This window comes from Astyanax mexicanus, chromosome 4, assembly GCF_023375975.1.
Source record: "Astyanax mexicanus isolate ESR-SI-001 chromosome 4, AstMex3_surface, whole genome shotgun sequence".
Lineage (NCBI taxonomy): Eukaryota > Metazoa > Chordata > Actinopteri > Characiformes > Acestrorhamphidae > Astyanax > Astyanax mexicanus.
In genome coordinates this window covers 18,308,514-18,326,918 of record NC_064411.1, presented here as the reverse complement: position 1 = coordinate 18,326,918, position 18,405 = coordinate 18,308,514, and the positions used below count along the sequence as shown (strand labels likewise).

The 18,405-nt window shown below is 37.2% G+C and overlaps 3 protein-coding genes across 3 annotated transcripts in view; all 3 read left to right on the top strand.

Moving 5' to 3' along the window:
* The first annotated feature begins 4,122 nt into the window (after positions 1–4,122).
* The window catches only part of LOC125801268 (zinc finger protein 239-like), a 305,512-nt gene continuing 291,229 nt past the window's right edge, over positions 4,123–18,405 (top strand). The window contains exon 1 of the mRNA XM_049477713.1: positions 4,123–4,157. The gene's annotated coding sequence lies outside the window, so the exon portion shown is untranslated. The remainder of the gene's footprint in view (positions 4,158–18,405) is intronic.
* LOC111189805 (zinc finger protein 239-like) lies at positions 9,696–14,854 on the top strand. The gene is made up of 3 exons (XM_049477678.1): positions 9,696–11,056; positions 12,087–12,244; positions 12,356–14,854. Exon 3 carries the CDS (start codon positions 12,502–12,504, stop codon positions 13,663–13,665), a length of 1,164 nt encoding a protein of 387 aa, XP_049333635.1. The 5' UTR covers positions 9,696–11,056; positions 12,087–12,244; positions 12,356–12,501; the 3' UTR covers positions 13,666–14,854.
* On the top strand, positions 14,984–18,321 carry LOC125801217 (uncharacterized). The gene is made up of 3 exons (XM_049477592.1): positions 14,984–16,570; positions 17,467–17,685; positions 17,765–18,321. The coding sequence occupies exons 1-3, from the start codon at positions 15,750–15,752 to the stop codon at positions 17,970–17,972; spliced, it is 1,248 nt and encodes a 415-aa protein (XP_049333549.1). The 5' UTR covers positions 14,984–15,749; the 3' UTR covers positions 17,973–18,321.

The following is an 18,405-nucleotide window of genomic DNA, read 5'->3' as shown; positions in this document are numbered from 1 at the left end:
ATGGTAAGCATTATAAATTGATACTTGAGCATGTAGATGTTAATCTTATCGCTAAAGGTGTAATTAAGTTAATAAAATGTGAAGTAGTTTACAGACTTGGCATATGTAAAAAAAAAAACACCACATACATACATTTTAATAGATTATTTTGTTTGATTTTCGAAATATATTTAGTTTAAACACCTATCAGTCTATCTATAATTCAGAAAACGGAAGTTAAGCTTGAGCAGCGACCTCACAGAGCCGAAAACTGTTGACGCATGCGCACAACGGCTGGTGTAACAGCCGTGGCTACCTGATCTGTGCCCCTGCTCAGTTTGCAATGCGTGCGCATGCGCGGAACAAATCGGGCAGGGGGTACAGATCGGGTAGTGACACTGCTCCTGCCTTGGCCTGCAGCGGCGACATTTTTAAGCTGTTGACCCTCATTCATTTTCAGCAGTTGTTACTGCAGTAGGGGTTATAGCCGCGATGTTGCTGTGCCGTCCCTTTTGTTCTGTCTCACTGATACCGGAAGTACAGGACGGTGGAGATAAATTAAATAAATGAAGAAATGTGGAAATAAATAAATGTAGAAATGTTGAAATAAATAAATGAATGAATAAATAAGTGTTGAAATAAATAAATGAATAAATGTTGAAATAAATAAATGAATGAATAAATAAATAAATGCACATATAAGTAAATATATAAATAAATATATAAATAAATAAGAAATGTATTAATTTATTTATTTACCTATGCAAATATTAATTCATTCATTCATTCATTTATATGTGCATTTATTTATATATTTATTTATTTATTTCAACATTCATTTATTCATGTATATATTTATTATTTCTACATTTATATTTGCATTTATTTATTTATACTTATGTCATTTTTGGTCCTCCATAGTACAGCTCAAACACACACACACAAAAACCTATACAGTATGTGTGTATATGTACAGTACTGTGAAAATGTTTTAGGCCGATGCAAATTTCTTAAAACCAATCATCTCAATATTAAGTTGAGTTAATATTGAGTTTTACTTGGCAAAGGTACCACATATTAAAACAGATACAAATAAAAATAAATAAGGTAAAAAGTAACAAGAAGTCCACAGGTGCCAAACCTTTGTTTGGGCGAACCTATTTAAACCAATGTTTTTCATAGTACAAAGTAGGGCTGTGAATCTTTGGGAATCCCAAAATTCGATTCAAAATTGATTCTTGGGGTCACAATTCAATTTTTTCCTGATTCTTTCAAATCAGTTGGATTTCTTTTTCTTCATCCTCCATACTTTAGCGGCGCAACAACAAACACTGTAACACAACACTACATGCCCCTCTGTAGCCTAATAGGGAGAGGCAGTAAGAGCACTGTCGTGGGGAGCTTTTTAACTGTACCGCAGAGCTCAGCTAGTTAAAGAAACAGTCCGGGGTCTCCGTTCTCGTATTTGGTCTTCATAATGCATGCATAATGTTGTTACCCCTGTCTTAACTTTTGGAACATGTTACAGGCATCAAATTCAAAATGAGTGAATATTTGCAACATTAAATTTCTTGTCTTTGTAGTGTATTCAATTGAATGAGTTAAAAAGAATTTGCAAATTGTAATCTGTTTCTGTTTTCTTTTTTTCCCTTTATTTTTTAAATATGTAAACTTTATGAATTAAACATAAATTTAATATAAATCTTTGTTTTATGTCTTTCTTTGAGCTTCCAGACAAAGTTTTTCTCTCATTAACACTAATTGAGTAAACAGAATACTCTATTTAAACCAATGGTAAATTCCTTATTAGTGTTTCCTATAATAATATATAATAATCATATTGATGTACTGATGTACAAAGTGGTTATTTACATAAATTTTATGTACAAATAGCTTGTAGCTTGTAGTAGTAGGAATAACATTGTAGGTTCCTGAACCTCCTAGTTCTTAGAAAACAAATTCACCAACAGTAAAAGACAAAGTACCTTCAGTTACAAAAGTTTTGCTTAACTTGTGTTGGGCACTGGACCAAGTTCTGTGGCAGGATCTCAGCCAGCTTCAAGAACAGTCAGAAACCAGTGTAGGCCCAGTCCTGGTCCTACGTTCAAAAAGACACTGGGCCGAGTCCGGTGACCGAATCTCAGCCAGCTTCGAGGAGTCAGAAACCGAATAAGGCCCAGACTTGGTCCTGCGTTCAAAAAGACACTGGACCGAGTCCGGTGACCGACTCTCAGCCAGCTTCGAGGAGTCAGAAACCGAATAAGGCCCAGACTTGGTCCTACGTTCAAAAATACACTGGGCCGAGTCCGGTGGCCGGTTCTGGGCCACCTTTGAGGACAGTCAGAAACCAGCTAAGGCCCAGTACTGGGCCAGCACTCGGTGGCTATCTGGGAAGTTTATCATTTTCTTAAAGTGGGGAGACAGACCATAATAACTTTTTACTTTTGGAAGGTAGTCTGTTTTCTATTGGTTGAGAGACAAGAAGAGGATCTACAGTAAAGGGCTCATTCTCATCAGAGGAGGAATAAATTATAATCAGGATCCTCTCTAAAGTCCTCCTTTTTCTCAGACACATTCTCCTCTATGTCTCTGTCATGGTGAAAGAGATGTGAGAAATCCTCACTGAGAGAAAACCTTTTCTTAGACGGCATTTTCAGTAGAGAGAGAGAGCAGAAAGAGAGAGAGACAGAACACATAGAGAACTGGTTTAGAAGCTGCTGTGAAACCTTTTATATCTCTACATAACCACTATGTTGTGTGAACAAGATGTTTTCAGGAACAATATATTCCTCCACAGAATGAGAAATATCAAGTTCTCATGAGAATTATGTTTTTCCCGCCCCCCTGTCCTGTGAACTGTCAGTGGTTCTTGCACTAATACAGTTATAATTATGTTATTTTAGGGATCAAATTTTTTTGAAGATTATAAAATTGCATGTCATATTGACCTTCACATCATTCAACAAAAATGTGTTTTAAATTCTGATATTTTTTATGTTTTATAAAGCTAAAATAGTGTGGGGACAAATTAACCCCAAACAACACCGATGTATACAAATTGTGAACAAGACATAAAAAACATCCCATTAATTTAATGTTTACCCAGTTGTCCCCATTAAATTAGAAAAAAATAACCAAATATGAGGTAAATAAAATGAGATTAACTACTGACATACATGCGTTAAACAGGTCAAATTGACCCCAAACATAAAAGGAGGATTAAGTGACTCAAGCAACCAGGGGTGTTTGTTATATTTCTACACAGAACCAGATATAATCTGGCCCAAATAGTCTCAACATCAGTAACTTCTTCCTTTAATATGTACAAAAAGTTCTGTCTAAACTGGCTAATATTTTGTAGTAGAATGAGAATGCTTGCTGGACTCATTTTGGAAAAGTAAAAAAGAAAAAACACCATCCTATAAACAATTAAACTCTTAAACGAATAGTTTTTTTATTATATTTAATTAGTTTAAAACTGATGTTTGCATATGAAGTTTCAAATGCTTTTAAAAGTGTGAAGTACCCTTCTATACAGAAATCAGGAAGGGCCATTGTGATGTCAGAGAGTGATTTTACAGGGAGGTCTGTGAATGACCTCAATTTATGGAAAGATTTCAGAATAACAAGATCTTCTGCAGTATGATCTCCTTTTCAAGAATCTGCAGGACATCAAGAATGCAAAGAGAATGTAACCATAATATTTTGAATAAAATTTAGATTTAAAAAAGTTTCTACCGGAAAAGCAAAATAATAATTTATAAATGTTTGATAGTTTATAGAATAAAATTGTACTTATTTCCTCAAAGCAGAACAACTACAACCATTTCATCACCGCAGAGATAATTATTAAAGCTTTTAAACAGCAGTTTTAATCCTATTAAACATGTTCTGTGTGTAACTCCAGCATCAGTAGCAGTAACGCTAGTTCTACTTTGTAAAATTAAAGGAAAACCCCAGAGAAGTAGTTATACAGTGTTTTAAATGAGAGTTTTAGCTGTTTAGCTCCATTCAGCTCCATGTATTGAGGACTCCCTCGCGGGCTCCCTCTAGCGGTGATGGGGTATAATGTGATATAGCGGGGAAGGGGGCGGGGCTCTACATAACCCGGATGAGGCTGAGCTTTCGGGGTCTGTAGTTGGAGCGGAGGAAGAGCAGGATCAGCTGAACCTCAGAAGGTATGGAGAAATTTCTCTCTCTCTCTCTCTCTCTCTCTCTCTCTCTCTCTCTTTCAAAGGCAAGTAAGAGATGAGTAATCTACACAGATTTCTCCTCTGAAAACTGTTTATTTGGGTGTAAAGCGCTTCTGTTTATTTACAGTAAACTTAGATTTTTTCAGCACTGAGGCAGGAGCGTTAGCATTAGCAAAATTAGCTTGTAAAATGACCCAGTGTTGTTACGAATACCACACCTAACAGCTAAAGTTAATTATAAAGGAAAGGATTAACTATTACAGACAGCTTGTATATTATCCTTCCATTTAGGCTATATAACAACAATTCATCACAAATTTAATGTGTTTAAGACATTCAGGCTGCTAATAGTATTTTAGTGTTTGGAATTGCCTGCTAGTTTAGCTAGCTATCTATATAGCATTGGTTAAGATAGCTAAAGGTGGCTAAAACATTAACTTCAAAATTAATGTACCCACCTATCCAGTTGCTGTATTTTTTTAAAACTTATTCAATATTTTTCTGCATCGTTCGTGGTACGTAAAAAGCACAACTCAGCTTTTTATGCAGAGATTTAAAAAAGTGTTAACAATAGTTAAATGTTTAATGATGTGATTTTTTTTATATGTGGGAATAATGTTTAAGTGTTCATCTACAGTGGGAGCTGATGTGTTTCTTTAACGCAACTGGCAGAGAGAAAAAGAGAACTGTTTATTAGGCAGAACTGGCCCATAATAGGGGACCAAAGTAGCTGATGTTAGCTAGCTAGCTAATGTTACCAGCGTTTTATTATTATTATTATTATCTCGTTTCAGTTAAAAAAAAAAAGTAAAGGGGGAGAGAGAGGGGAAAAATTTATGTATATTGAACAGTAACAGAATTAAATTAAATGAGTAAATAAATTACAAACAAATAAATATTTAACTAAAAAGGGAGTAAGTAAATCACTGAAGATGGATTATTCAATGTCTGTTATAGATTTGATGTTGTCTATATTGCTTAAAATTGATGCCCAAATAGTTAGAATCCCTAAGGGAATATTAATTTTTTTCCATCTGAATAAACTGCATCAAATCTCTAAGCCACACAGAAGCTTTTAGAGGGTGTTTTGATTTTCAGTGTAATAGAATTCTCCTGTGAGCAAGGAGGGTTGTAAGGGCTATGATTTTCTGTGACTTTTCTCAGATATATCAAATATGGCAGTAAGTGGATTAGGCTGGAGATATATGTTAAGAGAGTCTGCACCAAGTAGAAAGTGCAGAATCCAGTTTTGCAGGAAGAAATAAATTATTATTGCAAATAGGGCTCATGTGAAGGAAGTGTTTAAACCCAAAATACTCTCTGAATTGATTCCATATTTTAAGTGTATTGATAACAATTGGGTTATTAGTGAAGGCAGAAACAGACAGGGGGAGACTAGCGGTGACCAAAGCCATAAGAGAGGTCAAAATATAAGAAAAAGCCTCAAGTTGACACCAGTCAGTATCTGGGGCATGAAGCCAGTGGGTAATTTTTGTAATATTTGCAGCCCAGTAATAATAACAAAGGTTTGGAAGGGCTGATCTACCCTGTTGCTTGGATTTCTGCAGTAGTTCTATACGTATTGTGGTGGAAAATAATGACAGGAAGAAAGAAACTGCAGAGTCTCTGAGTCTTGATCAGAATGAGTAACAAGATTTATTGAGAAGACACACGTATGAATACAGAGTGATCTCCTCCCTTGCAAGAGTGCCACGCTCTCTTTATACCTTTTAGATCCTCCCAACCCTTACTATCTTACTTCCCAATTATGGGCACAGTGCCACCATTGTGACACGTCAACTTCTTCTGACAGGTGGTATGACATAATCCCTTAGTGAGCATATCAGGCTGGTTCTCAAAACACCCTGGCTTTCTGCAAGCAGAAGGAAAAATGACCCTGGCGCCAGAATTGTAGACAGAACAACCGTGACGTGCATTCCTTAGCACACACACATAGACACACACTGCTTTTCCCAGATAGAAAAACTCTCACTCAGCATCTTAGATATGCTCACTGAGGGAAGAATGTTAAGTTCAGTTTACTGAGTACACATTATCATCGCATGGAACAAAAAGTAATATCATTAATAGTCGTCATTGTTTATGAATCATCACACGTCATTGATTATGAATCATTTCAATAAACACCTTCCATCACAGTATTTTTGGATTTTTGCCATTCCAAATAAACTCAGTAAAACATTTTTCAACAGACTTAAAGAAAGATTTACTAAGATACAGTGGGATACTTTGAAACGAGTACAACAATTTGAGAACATTCATTTTTATACAGTTTACCCTCCCTGCCAGGGACAAATTAAGTGACCTCCATTTTTTCAAGTCTAGTTTTATTTTCTCCAAAACAGGAGAAAAAGTATTTTCCTGAATCTTAAGTGCTAAATAATTAATGGGGAAACATTCACTTTTATCAAAATGTAATTTATATCCAGAAAATCCTCATTAGAATATGAACAATATGTGGCATACTAAGAACAGAGTTTAAGTAAAATAGACTGGGGTTCAATGGCCAAGGCAAACAGGAGAGGACTGATGGGACCACCCTGACGGGTTCCTCTTGATAGTTGGAAGTACTGTGATTGCTTGCCATTTGTAATAATGGATGCTTTAGGAGAGGAATATAAAAGTTTGATCCATGAGATAAAGGTGGGTCCTAATCCAAATTTTGCTAAGCTTAAAAAGATATAGGGTCATTTAGGCCTGGACAATTATTAGGGCTGGACCCGAATATTTGTGTATTTGGATATTCGCTCATTGAGTAGGTATTTGTTTTTAATTTGGTATTCGGATATTCGTTTTCCCGTTAGAATATCTTGCGGCTCGGGACTGAATTGTTATTGGCGGGAGCGGGAGCGGGAGTTTAATCAATCCAGACGATGCTGGAGCAAATTAATAAATAGTTAAGAAAAGTGTAATAATCAAGCAGTTATTCTCATGCAAGCAACAAAAAACCCTTAAGAAAAATCTCAAAGTGGAGGATGGACTGACACACACACCGATGGTGTTTGGACGTGACCGCACTACTTAGCGCTGAATTGTTGTTTTAATAAATATATTAGTAAGTTTTAAGCCCTAAATGTAACTAGAAAAGGCAAAGTTCGTGAACAAACTTTAAGTTGGCTTGTCAAATAGTTACTAAGTTGTGTAGTGTTTGGTGTGGAGAGTGTGTGGCATGGGGTGTGGAGTGCGTGGGATGTGGAGTGTGTGCGGGGTGTGGAGTGTGTGTGTGGGGTGTGGACTGTGTGGTGTGGTGTGTGTGGGGGGTGTGGAGTGTGGGGGGGGGTGGATTGTGGGCGCAAGGGTTGGGGAGGGGGCTCTTAAAGAAACAATGCACATGTATCTTGTAATAAAAAATAAAAATAGAAAATCTGAAAAGCGCCCAAAGATTTTCCTGTTTTTTTTTTTTTTTTGTTTGTTTTTTTTTTTACCAAATTTTGATCATTACATGTTAAATTTAATAATTGTAAGTCAACAACAGGAGCTCCTTGTCAATCATTATCTACTGCAGCCAATCCTCTAACAGTTCTTTCAAAAAAGGCGGAAACTGTGGAGCAGCCAATCAGGTTATTATATCTTATTCAGGATATTATATCTTATTCGGTATGAGTAAGGAAAAAGTGGTATCAGTGCATCCCTAGTTTAGACTGTGTTTAATAAAAGTTCAGGTGACTATTTACTGGACCTTTTGATCAAAAAACCTCTGAGCTTCATCGGGCGAGTTAAAGACGTGGATGTTGTCCCCAAGAAAAACACGCAGCCGGGTCGGGTAGAGCAGGTGAAACCGAATGTTCTTCTGATACAGGACTTGTTTTATGCTGTTGATTCCAATGGCCAAAAAAAAAATTGTATGGTTTTTCCAGCTTAAAATGGACTCTTATAACAAAATCAACAAAGTTTTTTTTAAATTGATTTTATTAAAGTTTTATAAATTTGTTGCCTCAAGGCAACACTGTACCATCTTGGAACAAAAAACAATATTTCATTTAATAACACATAAGCTACAGCAAATTTAAAAAAAAAAAGTTTTTTTTTTGTTTAAAAAAAAAGCCCTGCTGTTTTTAAGAAATCCTAGTTAAACCATTACTGTTGAATACAGTCTCCAGCTGCTCCTTTACGGATACTTTAATAATAATAATAATAATAATAATAATAATAATAAATATAGCCGCAAGTGGCGATTTACGGGGTTCGAGCATTACAGGCAAAGAGGCCCCTGAAGGCCAGTTAGGCTTAAAACATGTTGCTGGTTGACAGGCATCACCAAACTGGATGAGGATGACCAGCATGACCGTAAAGACCAAGCTAGATTACCAGCATGACTAATCTGGATGACTAGAATGACAAAGCTGGTTGGCCAGTATGATCAGCATGACCAAGCTGATTGACCAGCATGAAGAAACTTGTTGACGATAGTGACCAAACTGGATGATCAGCATGTCAAAGGTGGTTGACCTGTATGACCAAGCTGGATGACCAGCATTACTATGATGACAAAACTGAATGACCAGCAGGACCATAATGACCAGGCTGGATAGCCAGCATAACCAAGCTGGGTGTATAAGTTTAGACCTGATTAACATTCAGCCTGTCAAAAGCTTGCTGGAATGTGTTTGGCTAATAGTGACCACAAAAGTGTCAATATCAAAATTCCATTTGGTGTACCATTAGTGCATGGGCCATAGATGATAATTGCCAAGGCTGAGCTTGATAGCTTGTATGGTTCTTGAGAAACAGCTATCTAGCATTGGCTACGCCCCCTGGGGGTGTATGTCTACTTAAACTGATGGGGAATCTGAGAATCATGTTATGATCAAAGGACTGAAGTGGTATTAATGTCAGGTTAAGCATTCAAAAGTTATAAGTGTTAGAAGAAATTTTGCTGCACTATGGTAGAACTAATTTGCATATGGTGGCCATATTGTTTACAAATTTAAAGATTTTTAAAATAATTATTGAGGAGTAAGCTCTGCTGAACTGTTTGACACCAAACATGTCATGATTGGTCAACAAGCCAAGGACAAGTTCTCAAAAGTAGGTTTTGCATATTATGCAAATTTGCAAAAAACTTAAGTGGGTGGAGCAAGAACAAGTATGACCAAGGTGGCTGACCAGCATGACCCAGAAGGATAAAGATGTTCAACCAGCAAGACCAGCAAGATAAGTAGAGCTTTAATTTAGAATGATTCAGCTGTAACTGTTTCACCAAATGACCACCAGAGCGCAGCAAGAGACCACATATAACCTGCTGAGACTCTATCAATCTATCATTATGAGAGAGAGGTTCCAATCAGAGCATTTCTATTTATTACAGAGAGAAGAAAAGTCCGATTTGGCTCAAAATTGGTAGTCATGATCAAGTGGTCTGTATATATATGTATGAATTTGTGTGTTGATAGGGTCAAAGGTTCCTGACTTCTGTCCATTTAGGTTTGAAAAAAGCGATAAATTCGGTTTGGGGCCTACAAAATCACTGTTGCTTTTTTGGCCGTATTAGAGGCAAAAATATCAAATTTGGCTCAAAATTTGCAGTCAAGCTCAGCTCTTTGAGTCAAGCTCTTTGAAAAAAGCGATAATACAGGCTTACAGCCTACAAAATCACTGTATATTTCGAGCCGTTGTAGAGGGAAAACATGTCCGATTTGGCTGACAAGATCAGATTATCAGTCTATATATGTGTGTAAATTTGTGTATTGATAGGGTCAAAAGTGCCTGTCTTCTGTCCATTTAGGTTTGATAAATAGAATTAATTGAAAACAGTTAATTTGTCACTGTAGAGCCTACTGAAGACTTATTTGGCTCATTCTTGGCTGATGTGCTTAAAATGTTATTGCTAATGAGTGTTTTTGATATTTTTGACATGCCGCAAACATTGACAGAGTTGTGGCCAAATAACTCTGAAAAGGCTTTCACGTACATGTTTGACATGTACATGTTGGGGCCACAAAAAGTTAAAATGGCAACATTTTTTTGATAATTATTTACCTACATGGTCTCAAGATTGCATCAAGATCAAAGTTGATATGATTGGTTGAATATCCAGGGACTAGTTCGAAAAGTGTGATTTTTACTCTACTGGCCACTGATGCAAAACAATACATTTTTGGTAAAGACATGTAATTACAAAGTTGTAAAGGTTACAGCAAAGCATACAACTAAAAAAGAATCCTATGCCTGGGCCACACGTACATTTAGATATAACTGATTTTCTGCTATAGCGCCCCCTAGAGGCCAATCAACACCATATTTTAAAGGATGATAGAAGGCCCTCATATACATGTACAGTATAAGTGTCGTCCTGATTGGTGATTGTTTAGCTTGTCAAAAGCTTGCTGGAAACTGATTGGCTAATAGCGACCACAAAAATTTACATATCAAATTTTCCTTCAGTAGACCAATAGGACATAGGCCACAGATGATACATGTCAAACGAGAGCTTGATAGCTTGTACGGTTCCTGAGAAACAGATTTTTAGCTTTGGCTCCGCCCCCTGGGGGCGTACATCTACAAAGATTGACAGGCTACCTCAGAATCATGTTAGGATCAAAGGTCTAAAGCAGCATTAGTGTCAATTTAAGCATTCAAAAGTTACAGCTGTTAGAGTGAATTTTGGTGTGCCACGGGAAGATTAATTTGCATATGGCGGCCATATTGTTTACAAATTTCAAGATTTTTAAAATAATTATTGAGGTTGGGATTGTGGTGAGTTAGCAAAAAACCTTTTTGATTTTCCATTAACCAAGGCATCATATAACTAAAGATTTTTTGCTTTAGCTGTCAGGGCGTGGGAGTTACGAGGCCTAACGCATTGACCTTCGTCATAGCGCCCCCTTGAGGCCGATCGGGCTCATCTTTGAATCTGAGTAGCGGTGAGATGTACTACCATATGACCAAGTCTCAGCTCTGTAGGCCTTACGGTTTCTTCTGCCCGATCACTTCTATGGCAGAAAAAAAAATGAACTATAATCAGAACAATTACAATAGGGTTTCTAGCACTACGTGCTTGAACCCCTAATAATATGCAATAAAAATATGAATGTGAAAATAATATAAAGAAATAATTAAAAGATAAGAAATAATAAAGAGAATCACACTTTGGGCAACTTTACATAAAATACACAATTTAACAACTCACCCCATATATTTTCAGAATAGTTAAAACAGAAAAAAATAAATTGAAGTAAATATTTTGCTTGTGAAATATTTGGCTTTATGAAGTAAAATGCATCGGAATTAGTGGATTTTTAAACATTTGTCCACAGTATCTAAAATAAATTGTTAAATGATTTTCACAAGACATTCACATATTACTAAATTACACATTTTTAACAATATAATGGATCCTGTTAATTATGATCCAGGTCTTTAGTTTAAGGAATTTTAATGGTAAATAATGTTATTGTCATCTAATAACTAGTTGAAACATTAATCAACAACTTTACAATGTTTGTTACTGTTGTAAGCACGGTTAATTAAACTTAATGTTATCTGTATTAAAAATGTTTTGTCAAACATTTATAGATTTGTCAAACAACGTGATTAAATGTTTAATAAACGTAACATTTTAAAGAAAAATATTTATTTCAGCTGCTGACAGCATGTTTTCTACTGTATTTTCCACAATAGTACAATGTATCACTTATTTTATAATCTGCATTATTTTATGCATGTATAAGTTTGAAAAAGCTTTTAATTAGTTTTAAACTCTGTTATCAAACTAGTTTATAATATTTTTGAAGTTTGTGAAGCATTGGTTTTTATTTGGTTAATATGTGTAGAATCTTTTATAAATTGGTGTAAAGGAAAAAGCTTCGGTCATCGTTGGTCACATGATCAGTGTAGAAAGCTTCAGATCAAAGGATAACATCACTCTTTCTTTCTTTTTCTTTCTTTCTTTAGCTTCCAGTGAGACCAGAACAGAATCAAGACCGTCTGAACAGTGGGCAGTCCTTATAAAGGCACTAAACAGATGTCAGTCTGATTATTGCAAGTGGCAAAAGGTGGCCTCCCTCTAGTGGATGGAGTACCACCAGCACCCCCTCACACTATGGATAAAGGTACAGAAGCTTTTATGGTAATATGAAGATGTAAGGGATTTAGGCAGTTCTTTTCAGTTTATTGACCTGCTTTTATTTTAATATGGAATTGCATTTTTCTTTTTTTTCCAGGAATGAAAATGTTCTCCTGAAGTTCATCACCAACAACCAGGATATTTAAATAAGAGCAGTGTTAAACTGCTGAAAGAGGTGAAGCAGAAGCCATCAGGAAGAATCTCCAGAACACTCAGAAATTGTTTGCTACATTTAACAGACAAATGAAGCCAAGTTCCAACATGGAGAAACATCAGCACTCTGTCAAGAGTTTTACTAAACAGAGTAATCTCAAAAAACACCAGCACATTCACACAGGAGAGAAACCGTATTACTGCTCAGACTGTGGGAAGAGTTTTACTAAACAAAGTACTCTCAAAATACACCAGCGCATTCACACAGGAGAGAAACCGTATCACTGCTCAGACTGTGGGAGGAGTTTTACTAAACAAAGTACTCTCAAAATACACCGGCGCATTCACACAGGAGAAAAACCGCATCACTGTTCAGACTGTGGGAAGAGTTTTACTACACAGAGTAAACTCAAAAATCACCAGCGCATTCACACAGGAGAAAAACCGCATCACTGTTCAGACTGTGGGAAGAGTTTTACTACACAGAGTAATCTCAAAAACCACCAGCGCATTCACACAGGAGAGAAACCATATTACTGCTCGGACTGTGGGAAGAATTTTACTACACTGCGTGAACTCAAAATACACCAGAGCATTCACACAGGAGAGAAACTGTATCACTGCTCGGACTGTGGAAAGGGTTTTAATCGACAGAGTGATCTCAAAATACACCAGCATGTTCACACAGGAGAGAAACCGTACCACTGCTCAGACTGTGGGAAGAGTTTTACTACACAGAGTTATTTCAAAAAGCACCAGCAAATTCACACAGGAGAAAAACCGTATCAATGCTCAGACTGTGGGAAGAGTTTTATTATAAAGAGTCATCTCAAAATACACCAGCGCATTCACACCGGAGAGAAACCGTATCACTGCTCAGACTGTGGGAAGAGTTTTACTATAAAGGGTAATCTCAAAAAACACCAACGCAATCACACAGGAGAGAAACTGTATCACTGCTCAGACTGTGGCAAGTCTTTTACTACACTGGGTGATCTCAAATATCACCAACGCATTCACCCAGGAGAGAAACCGTATTACTGCTCAGACTGTGGGAAGAGTTTTACTCAAAGGGGGAGTAAACTAGAAAAACACCAGTGGGTCACTGCTGTTCCCCGGCGCCTTGCACCGAAGCCCAGTATCCGCGGTTCGGAGATGCTTGAAGCTGCGAGGCTTCTAAACAAGACTGAGGCAGGAGGGTCAGTAGTTGTAGCCCTGCCACCTGATAATTTACACGTGTTTGTATGCTGGTGAATTAGAAAAAGATAAGTGAATCAGCAGTAGAGAGCGCTGATCTTCCCAAAAACTGAATCACAAAATGTCACTTTGCTATTGATATTTCCATTTTGTGTTTTCATTTTAAATCTGTCAGACGCTCTGAGACCGATGCCATTGCAAGACTACGAGAGATCCAACATGGCGGCGTCACGCTGCTGAAAGAAAACTAATAAAAATACCTCCTCTATTTAACCCTTGATAACCCTGGATAACACCAGCTTTCTAACACAAAATTTGTTGGTAGTCTTTAGACTTCATAATGCCATGCAAGCAGTCCAGGGCCAGAGGCAGCAAAGCAACCCCAAAACATCAGGGAACCTCCGCCATGTTTGACTGAAGGGACCGTGTTCTTTTCTTTGAAGGCCTTGTTTTTTCCCTGTAAGCTTTAAGTTGATGCCTTTTCCCAAAAAGCTCTAGTTTTGTCTCATCTGACCAGAGAACATTCTTCCAAAACGTTTTGGCTTTCTCAGGTACGTTTTGGCAAACTCCAGCCTGCCTTTTTTTATGTCTCTGGGTCAGAAGTGGGGTCTTCCTGGGTACTCCTACCATGGAGTCCCTTTCATTCAGACACCAACAGATAGTACGGGTTGACACTGTTGTACCCTCGGACTGCAGGGCAGCTTGAACTTGTTTGGATGTTAGTCGAGGTTCTTTATCCACCATCCACACAATCTTTCGTTGAAATCTCTCGTCAATTTTTCTTTTCGCCACAGTGCCATGGGCTTTAAACTTCTTGATGACACTGCGCATGGTAGACACATGAACATTCAGGTCTTTGGAGATGGACTTGTAGCCTTGAGATTGCCTATGCTTCCTCACAATTTTGCTGCTCAAGTCCTCAGGCAGTTCTTTGGTCTTCTTTCTTTTCTCCATGCTCAATGTGGTACAGACAAAAAAAGAGGTTGAGTCAACTTTAAAAATTAATGGCTGCAAGTCTGATTTAGTTATTGTCACCACCTGTTATGTGCCATAATTAAGTAGGAGGTGCTGTTAATTACACAAATTAGAGAAGCATCACATGATTTTTCAATACTTTTGTCCACCCCCTTTTTTATGTTTGGTGTGGAATTATATCCAATTTGGCTTTTTGACAACATAATTTAGTAATCTGTCCCCTAACTTAAATGTAATGTGTCTTTTTTTTAATAAACTATCTGTGCACTTTCATAGCTCTCAGTGCCTCATTTTAAATTTTTAGGGCTCTCATAATTCTACTAATGAAGTGTGGCGCTACTCTAAGCTTGATAAAGGTGTAAAAATATCCATTTCTTTGCATGGGTAAAGCTATGGTCCATATCCATGAATCCATGAATTGCATTCATTAGGGCCTGATTAGTTCAGTAGAGAGAGGTTTTTAAATGTATAGGAAAACCACAATCATTATTGACATGATAAATTACAATTTCCTTGATAGATATAAGGTGATTTTAATTTTGTTAAATCGCGCTTTTAAAGTGGACAAGAAACATTTCAGTTTGTACAAGTTGTTTAAGGGATTAAATGTAATAGAATTTATTTGGGGGGATTTTTAATACAAAATGTTTACACACTAAATTATAATATTTTTATGTTTGTTACCACTCTAAACGTTTGCGCTAGTGCACCGCCATTTTGCCCGTGCAGCACTAGTGACATCACAAGGTTGGTTGGTTGAAGAGCGCAGGTACATAGCTTTCAGTCACGGTTAAGGAAAAAAGCTTGTTGTTTGTTGAGATTATGGATGAAGACGAAGCTGAACAGGGTTTTGATCTGGTTCTTACGGTGGCCCTGAAGTGCAAAACAAATTAACATGTCAGAAAACACATTTACAAATATTAAAACAAATTTACAAACGTTAAAACACTTTTACAAACATTAAAACACTTTTACAAACATTAAAACACTTTTACAAATATTAAAACACTTTTACAAACATTAAAACACTTTTACAAACGCTGAAACACTTTTACAAACTGCGATTTCTTACGGAAAGGGAGGGGCTAACACACAGGAAGTGCTTGCTGTGGACCCAAGCTGCTTCGCGGTGAAAGAGAGTGGAGTGGAGCTAAATACGCGAAAATATGTTCTGTCCGTTTTGTGGCAAGCATTTTAGCCAACTGGCACGCTTCTGTTTTTCATGTGGAAGAACGCTGGACTTTTTAAAAGAGCAGACGGAAGAAGAGATAATGGATTTGTGTGTAGGGTATTTCAATGCAGGCCACTCTTATGGTGTTATTGTTGACATGATGTTCACTTTACATGGCGTTAGCCTTAGCTTGCTGAGCCTTAAAACTAAGCTTAAAGAGGCTGGACTGTTCCATAGAAAGCAGTATTCCTCTACGAACGCAGTCAGAAATGCTATTAGGTTGGAGCTTCGTGGACCTGGACAGCTCTTTGGATACCGAACGATGTGGCAAGTTCTCAAGCAAAAGTACAGGTTGCGAGTGAAGAGAGATGTTGTTATGTTACTACTCCAGGAGCTCAATCCTCGAGGATGCGAGATGAGCGCACGCCGAAGATTCGTAAGAAGAACCTATCACTCGATGGGGCCGAATTATCTATGGCATGCTGATGGTTACGACAAACTTAAGCCGTTCGGCTTGGCCCTGTCGGGGTGCATAGATGGGTTTTCGCGGAAAATATTGTGGCTTGTATGTGGGCCGACAAATAACGACCCATCAGTCATTGCTCACAATTTCCTGTCTTGTGTACGAAACCTCGGTGTTGTACCTATGAGATTGAGGACTGATTGTGGCACAGAGAACGGCACTATGGCCGCAATTCAGTGTACCCTACGCCAACAGCACACAGACTACTTCTCAGGAGCGTCTAGCCACATGTACGGCTCATCCACAAACAATCAACGCATTGAGTCGTGGTGGTCCATATTTAGAAAAGGAAGGTACGTGGTCTTTAGTTTATGTACTTATTCATAATGGATATTACCCTGAAGTGTTTACATATTATGATATTGTACATAATCTAAATTCAATAGTTAACCCTCCTGTTACCTCAATTGTACTAACATATTTTATCCTTGGGGTTCATTTGTAAAATGTAGACTGCCAGAAAATTATTATAATTAAAATTATCCATTAATGTCATGTTATATTTGTTTGTTGACTGCTTAAACAGCCTTCTTTTAAGGTAGTACAATTTTGGAAGGTGGTGTGTTTACAGGTGGTTGAGAGACAAAAGAAGGGTCAACACTTAAGATCTCATTCTCTTCAGCATCCTCATTAATCTCAGAAATATTATCTTGTCATTTTAATAATCAAATAGATGTGAAAACATCTCATTGACACAAACCTATCTTGGAGATACTTTTGAGTTCAAAGAGAGCACAGAGTACCAAAAATATGGCTTAGAAGGATGTTTGTGCAAGCCTTTTTTGCTCCATCCTCGTTTGAAATATTATCTTTGCAAGAATCATATTTTCCCCACCCCCATTGGCATAGGTAATATGTTATGTTTTCCCTGCCTCATGTTAAATGCACCATCAGTGGTTCTCGCACTACTACAGTTATGGTTATGTTTGGGCCCTGATTTTTATTTATTTTTTTTTTTTTGAAGATGAGAAAACTATACGTCCGTGACCTCAATGTCATCAAAAATTATTGTGTGAAATGCTAATGTGTACAGGACAATGAAAGCATAAATTAAGTAGTTTACCCAATTGCCCACATTAAATTAGAAAAAGTCATTAAATATGAATATGTAAATTATGAAAGACCTTAAACATGGAATCAAATTCACCCCAAACATAATAGGAAGGTTAATTGTAATCCTATTTTATAGGTCTCAGTTCTGGATGGAGTTATTTGCTGACCTCAGAGATGCAGGGCATTTCAATGGAAGTCATGAGCATCAATGCTTGGTGAGGTTTTGCTTCACTGAAGTCCTGCAGAAGGACCTGGATGAATGTGTTACTCTGTGGAACAGTCACAGGATTCGCACATCGAGAACAGCATCATGTCCTGGGGGAGTGCCCAATGAACTGTACTACTTACCACACAGGTAATTGATTGGTGATACATTGTTACTCTTCTGTTTTGTTTGTTTATGCTAATGAATGCTATTATTAATTATTTCCTAGGTTTGGCTCCAGGGACTGTGGGTTTGGAATTCAACAGACAGAATTGGATGTCTTCCCTGAGGCAAGACTGTCAATCAGTCCATGTGGTGACCCAGACATCCAGGAGTACTTGGACTTTGTTATGGAGCACATTCAGCTGCAGATGCCAAATAACTGGGAGGCAGCATCAGAACTGTATCTACAGCTTAAAGACATTGCACAGCTATAACTGTTCTGATCACAGATATTAACTGTAACTTTTGGAGTTCAGCTGGAAAAGATCTGACCCAAATAATGAGAAATATTGTAAAATCATAAATATATATATATTTTTTTGCAAATATGAACAAAAATGCTTCAAGAATTGTATATCTGAATCTACAATAAACCTGAATTCATTTAAGGAAACTGTCCCGAAGTAACCTCAGGGGGAAAATGCTTACATAGCTACATGCAACTGGCCATCATTACAAACAGAGATCACAAATGTAAATATAAAGAATGTGTTTAGCTATTTTAAATTGCATCCATTGGTAACACAAATGTGCAAATGCACAACAACTTGTATACACCCTGTAGAGAAATAGAAGCAAGAAAACAGAACCATCATGGGTATTCAAACCAAGCTCCCAAACATGGAGCAGAGAAACTATTGTCTGGAA

Excerpts from the sequence above, each read along its gene's own strand:
- LOC111189805 (XM_049477678.1), top strand. The coding sequence starts at position 12,502 with ATGAAGCCAAGTTCCAACATGGAGAAACATCAGCACTCTGTCAAGAGT.
- LOC125801217 (XM_049477592.1), top strand. The coding sequence starts at position 15,750 with ATGTTCTGTCCGTTTTGTGGCAAGCATTTTAGCCAACTGGCACGCTTC. Across the intron at positions 16,571-17,466 it reads TCCATATTTAGAAAAGGAAG|GTCTCAGTTCTGGATGGAGT; the intron begins GTACGTGGTCTT and ends CCTATTTTATAG. Across the intron at positions 17,686-17,764 it reads CTGTACTACTTACCACACAG|GTTTGGCTCCAGGGACTGTG; the intron begins GTAATTGATTGG and ends ATTATTTCCTAG.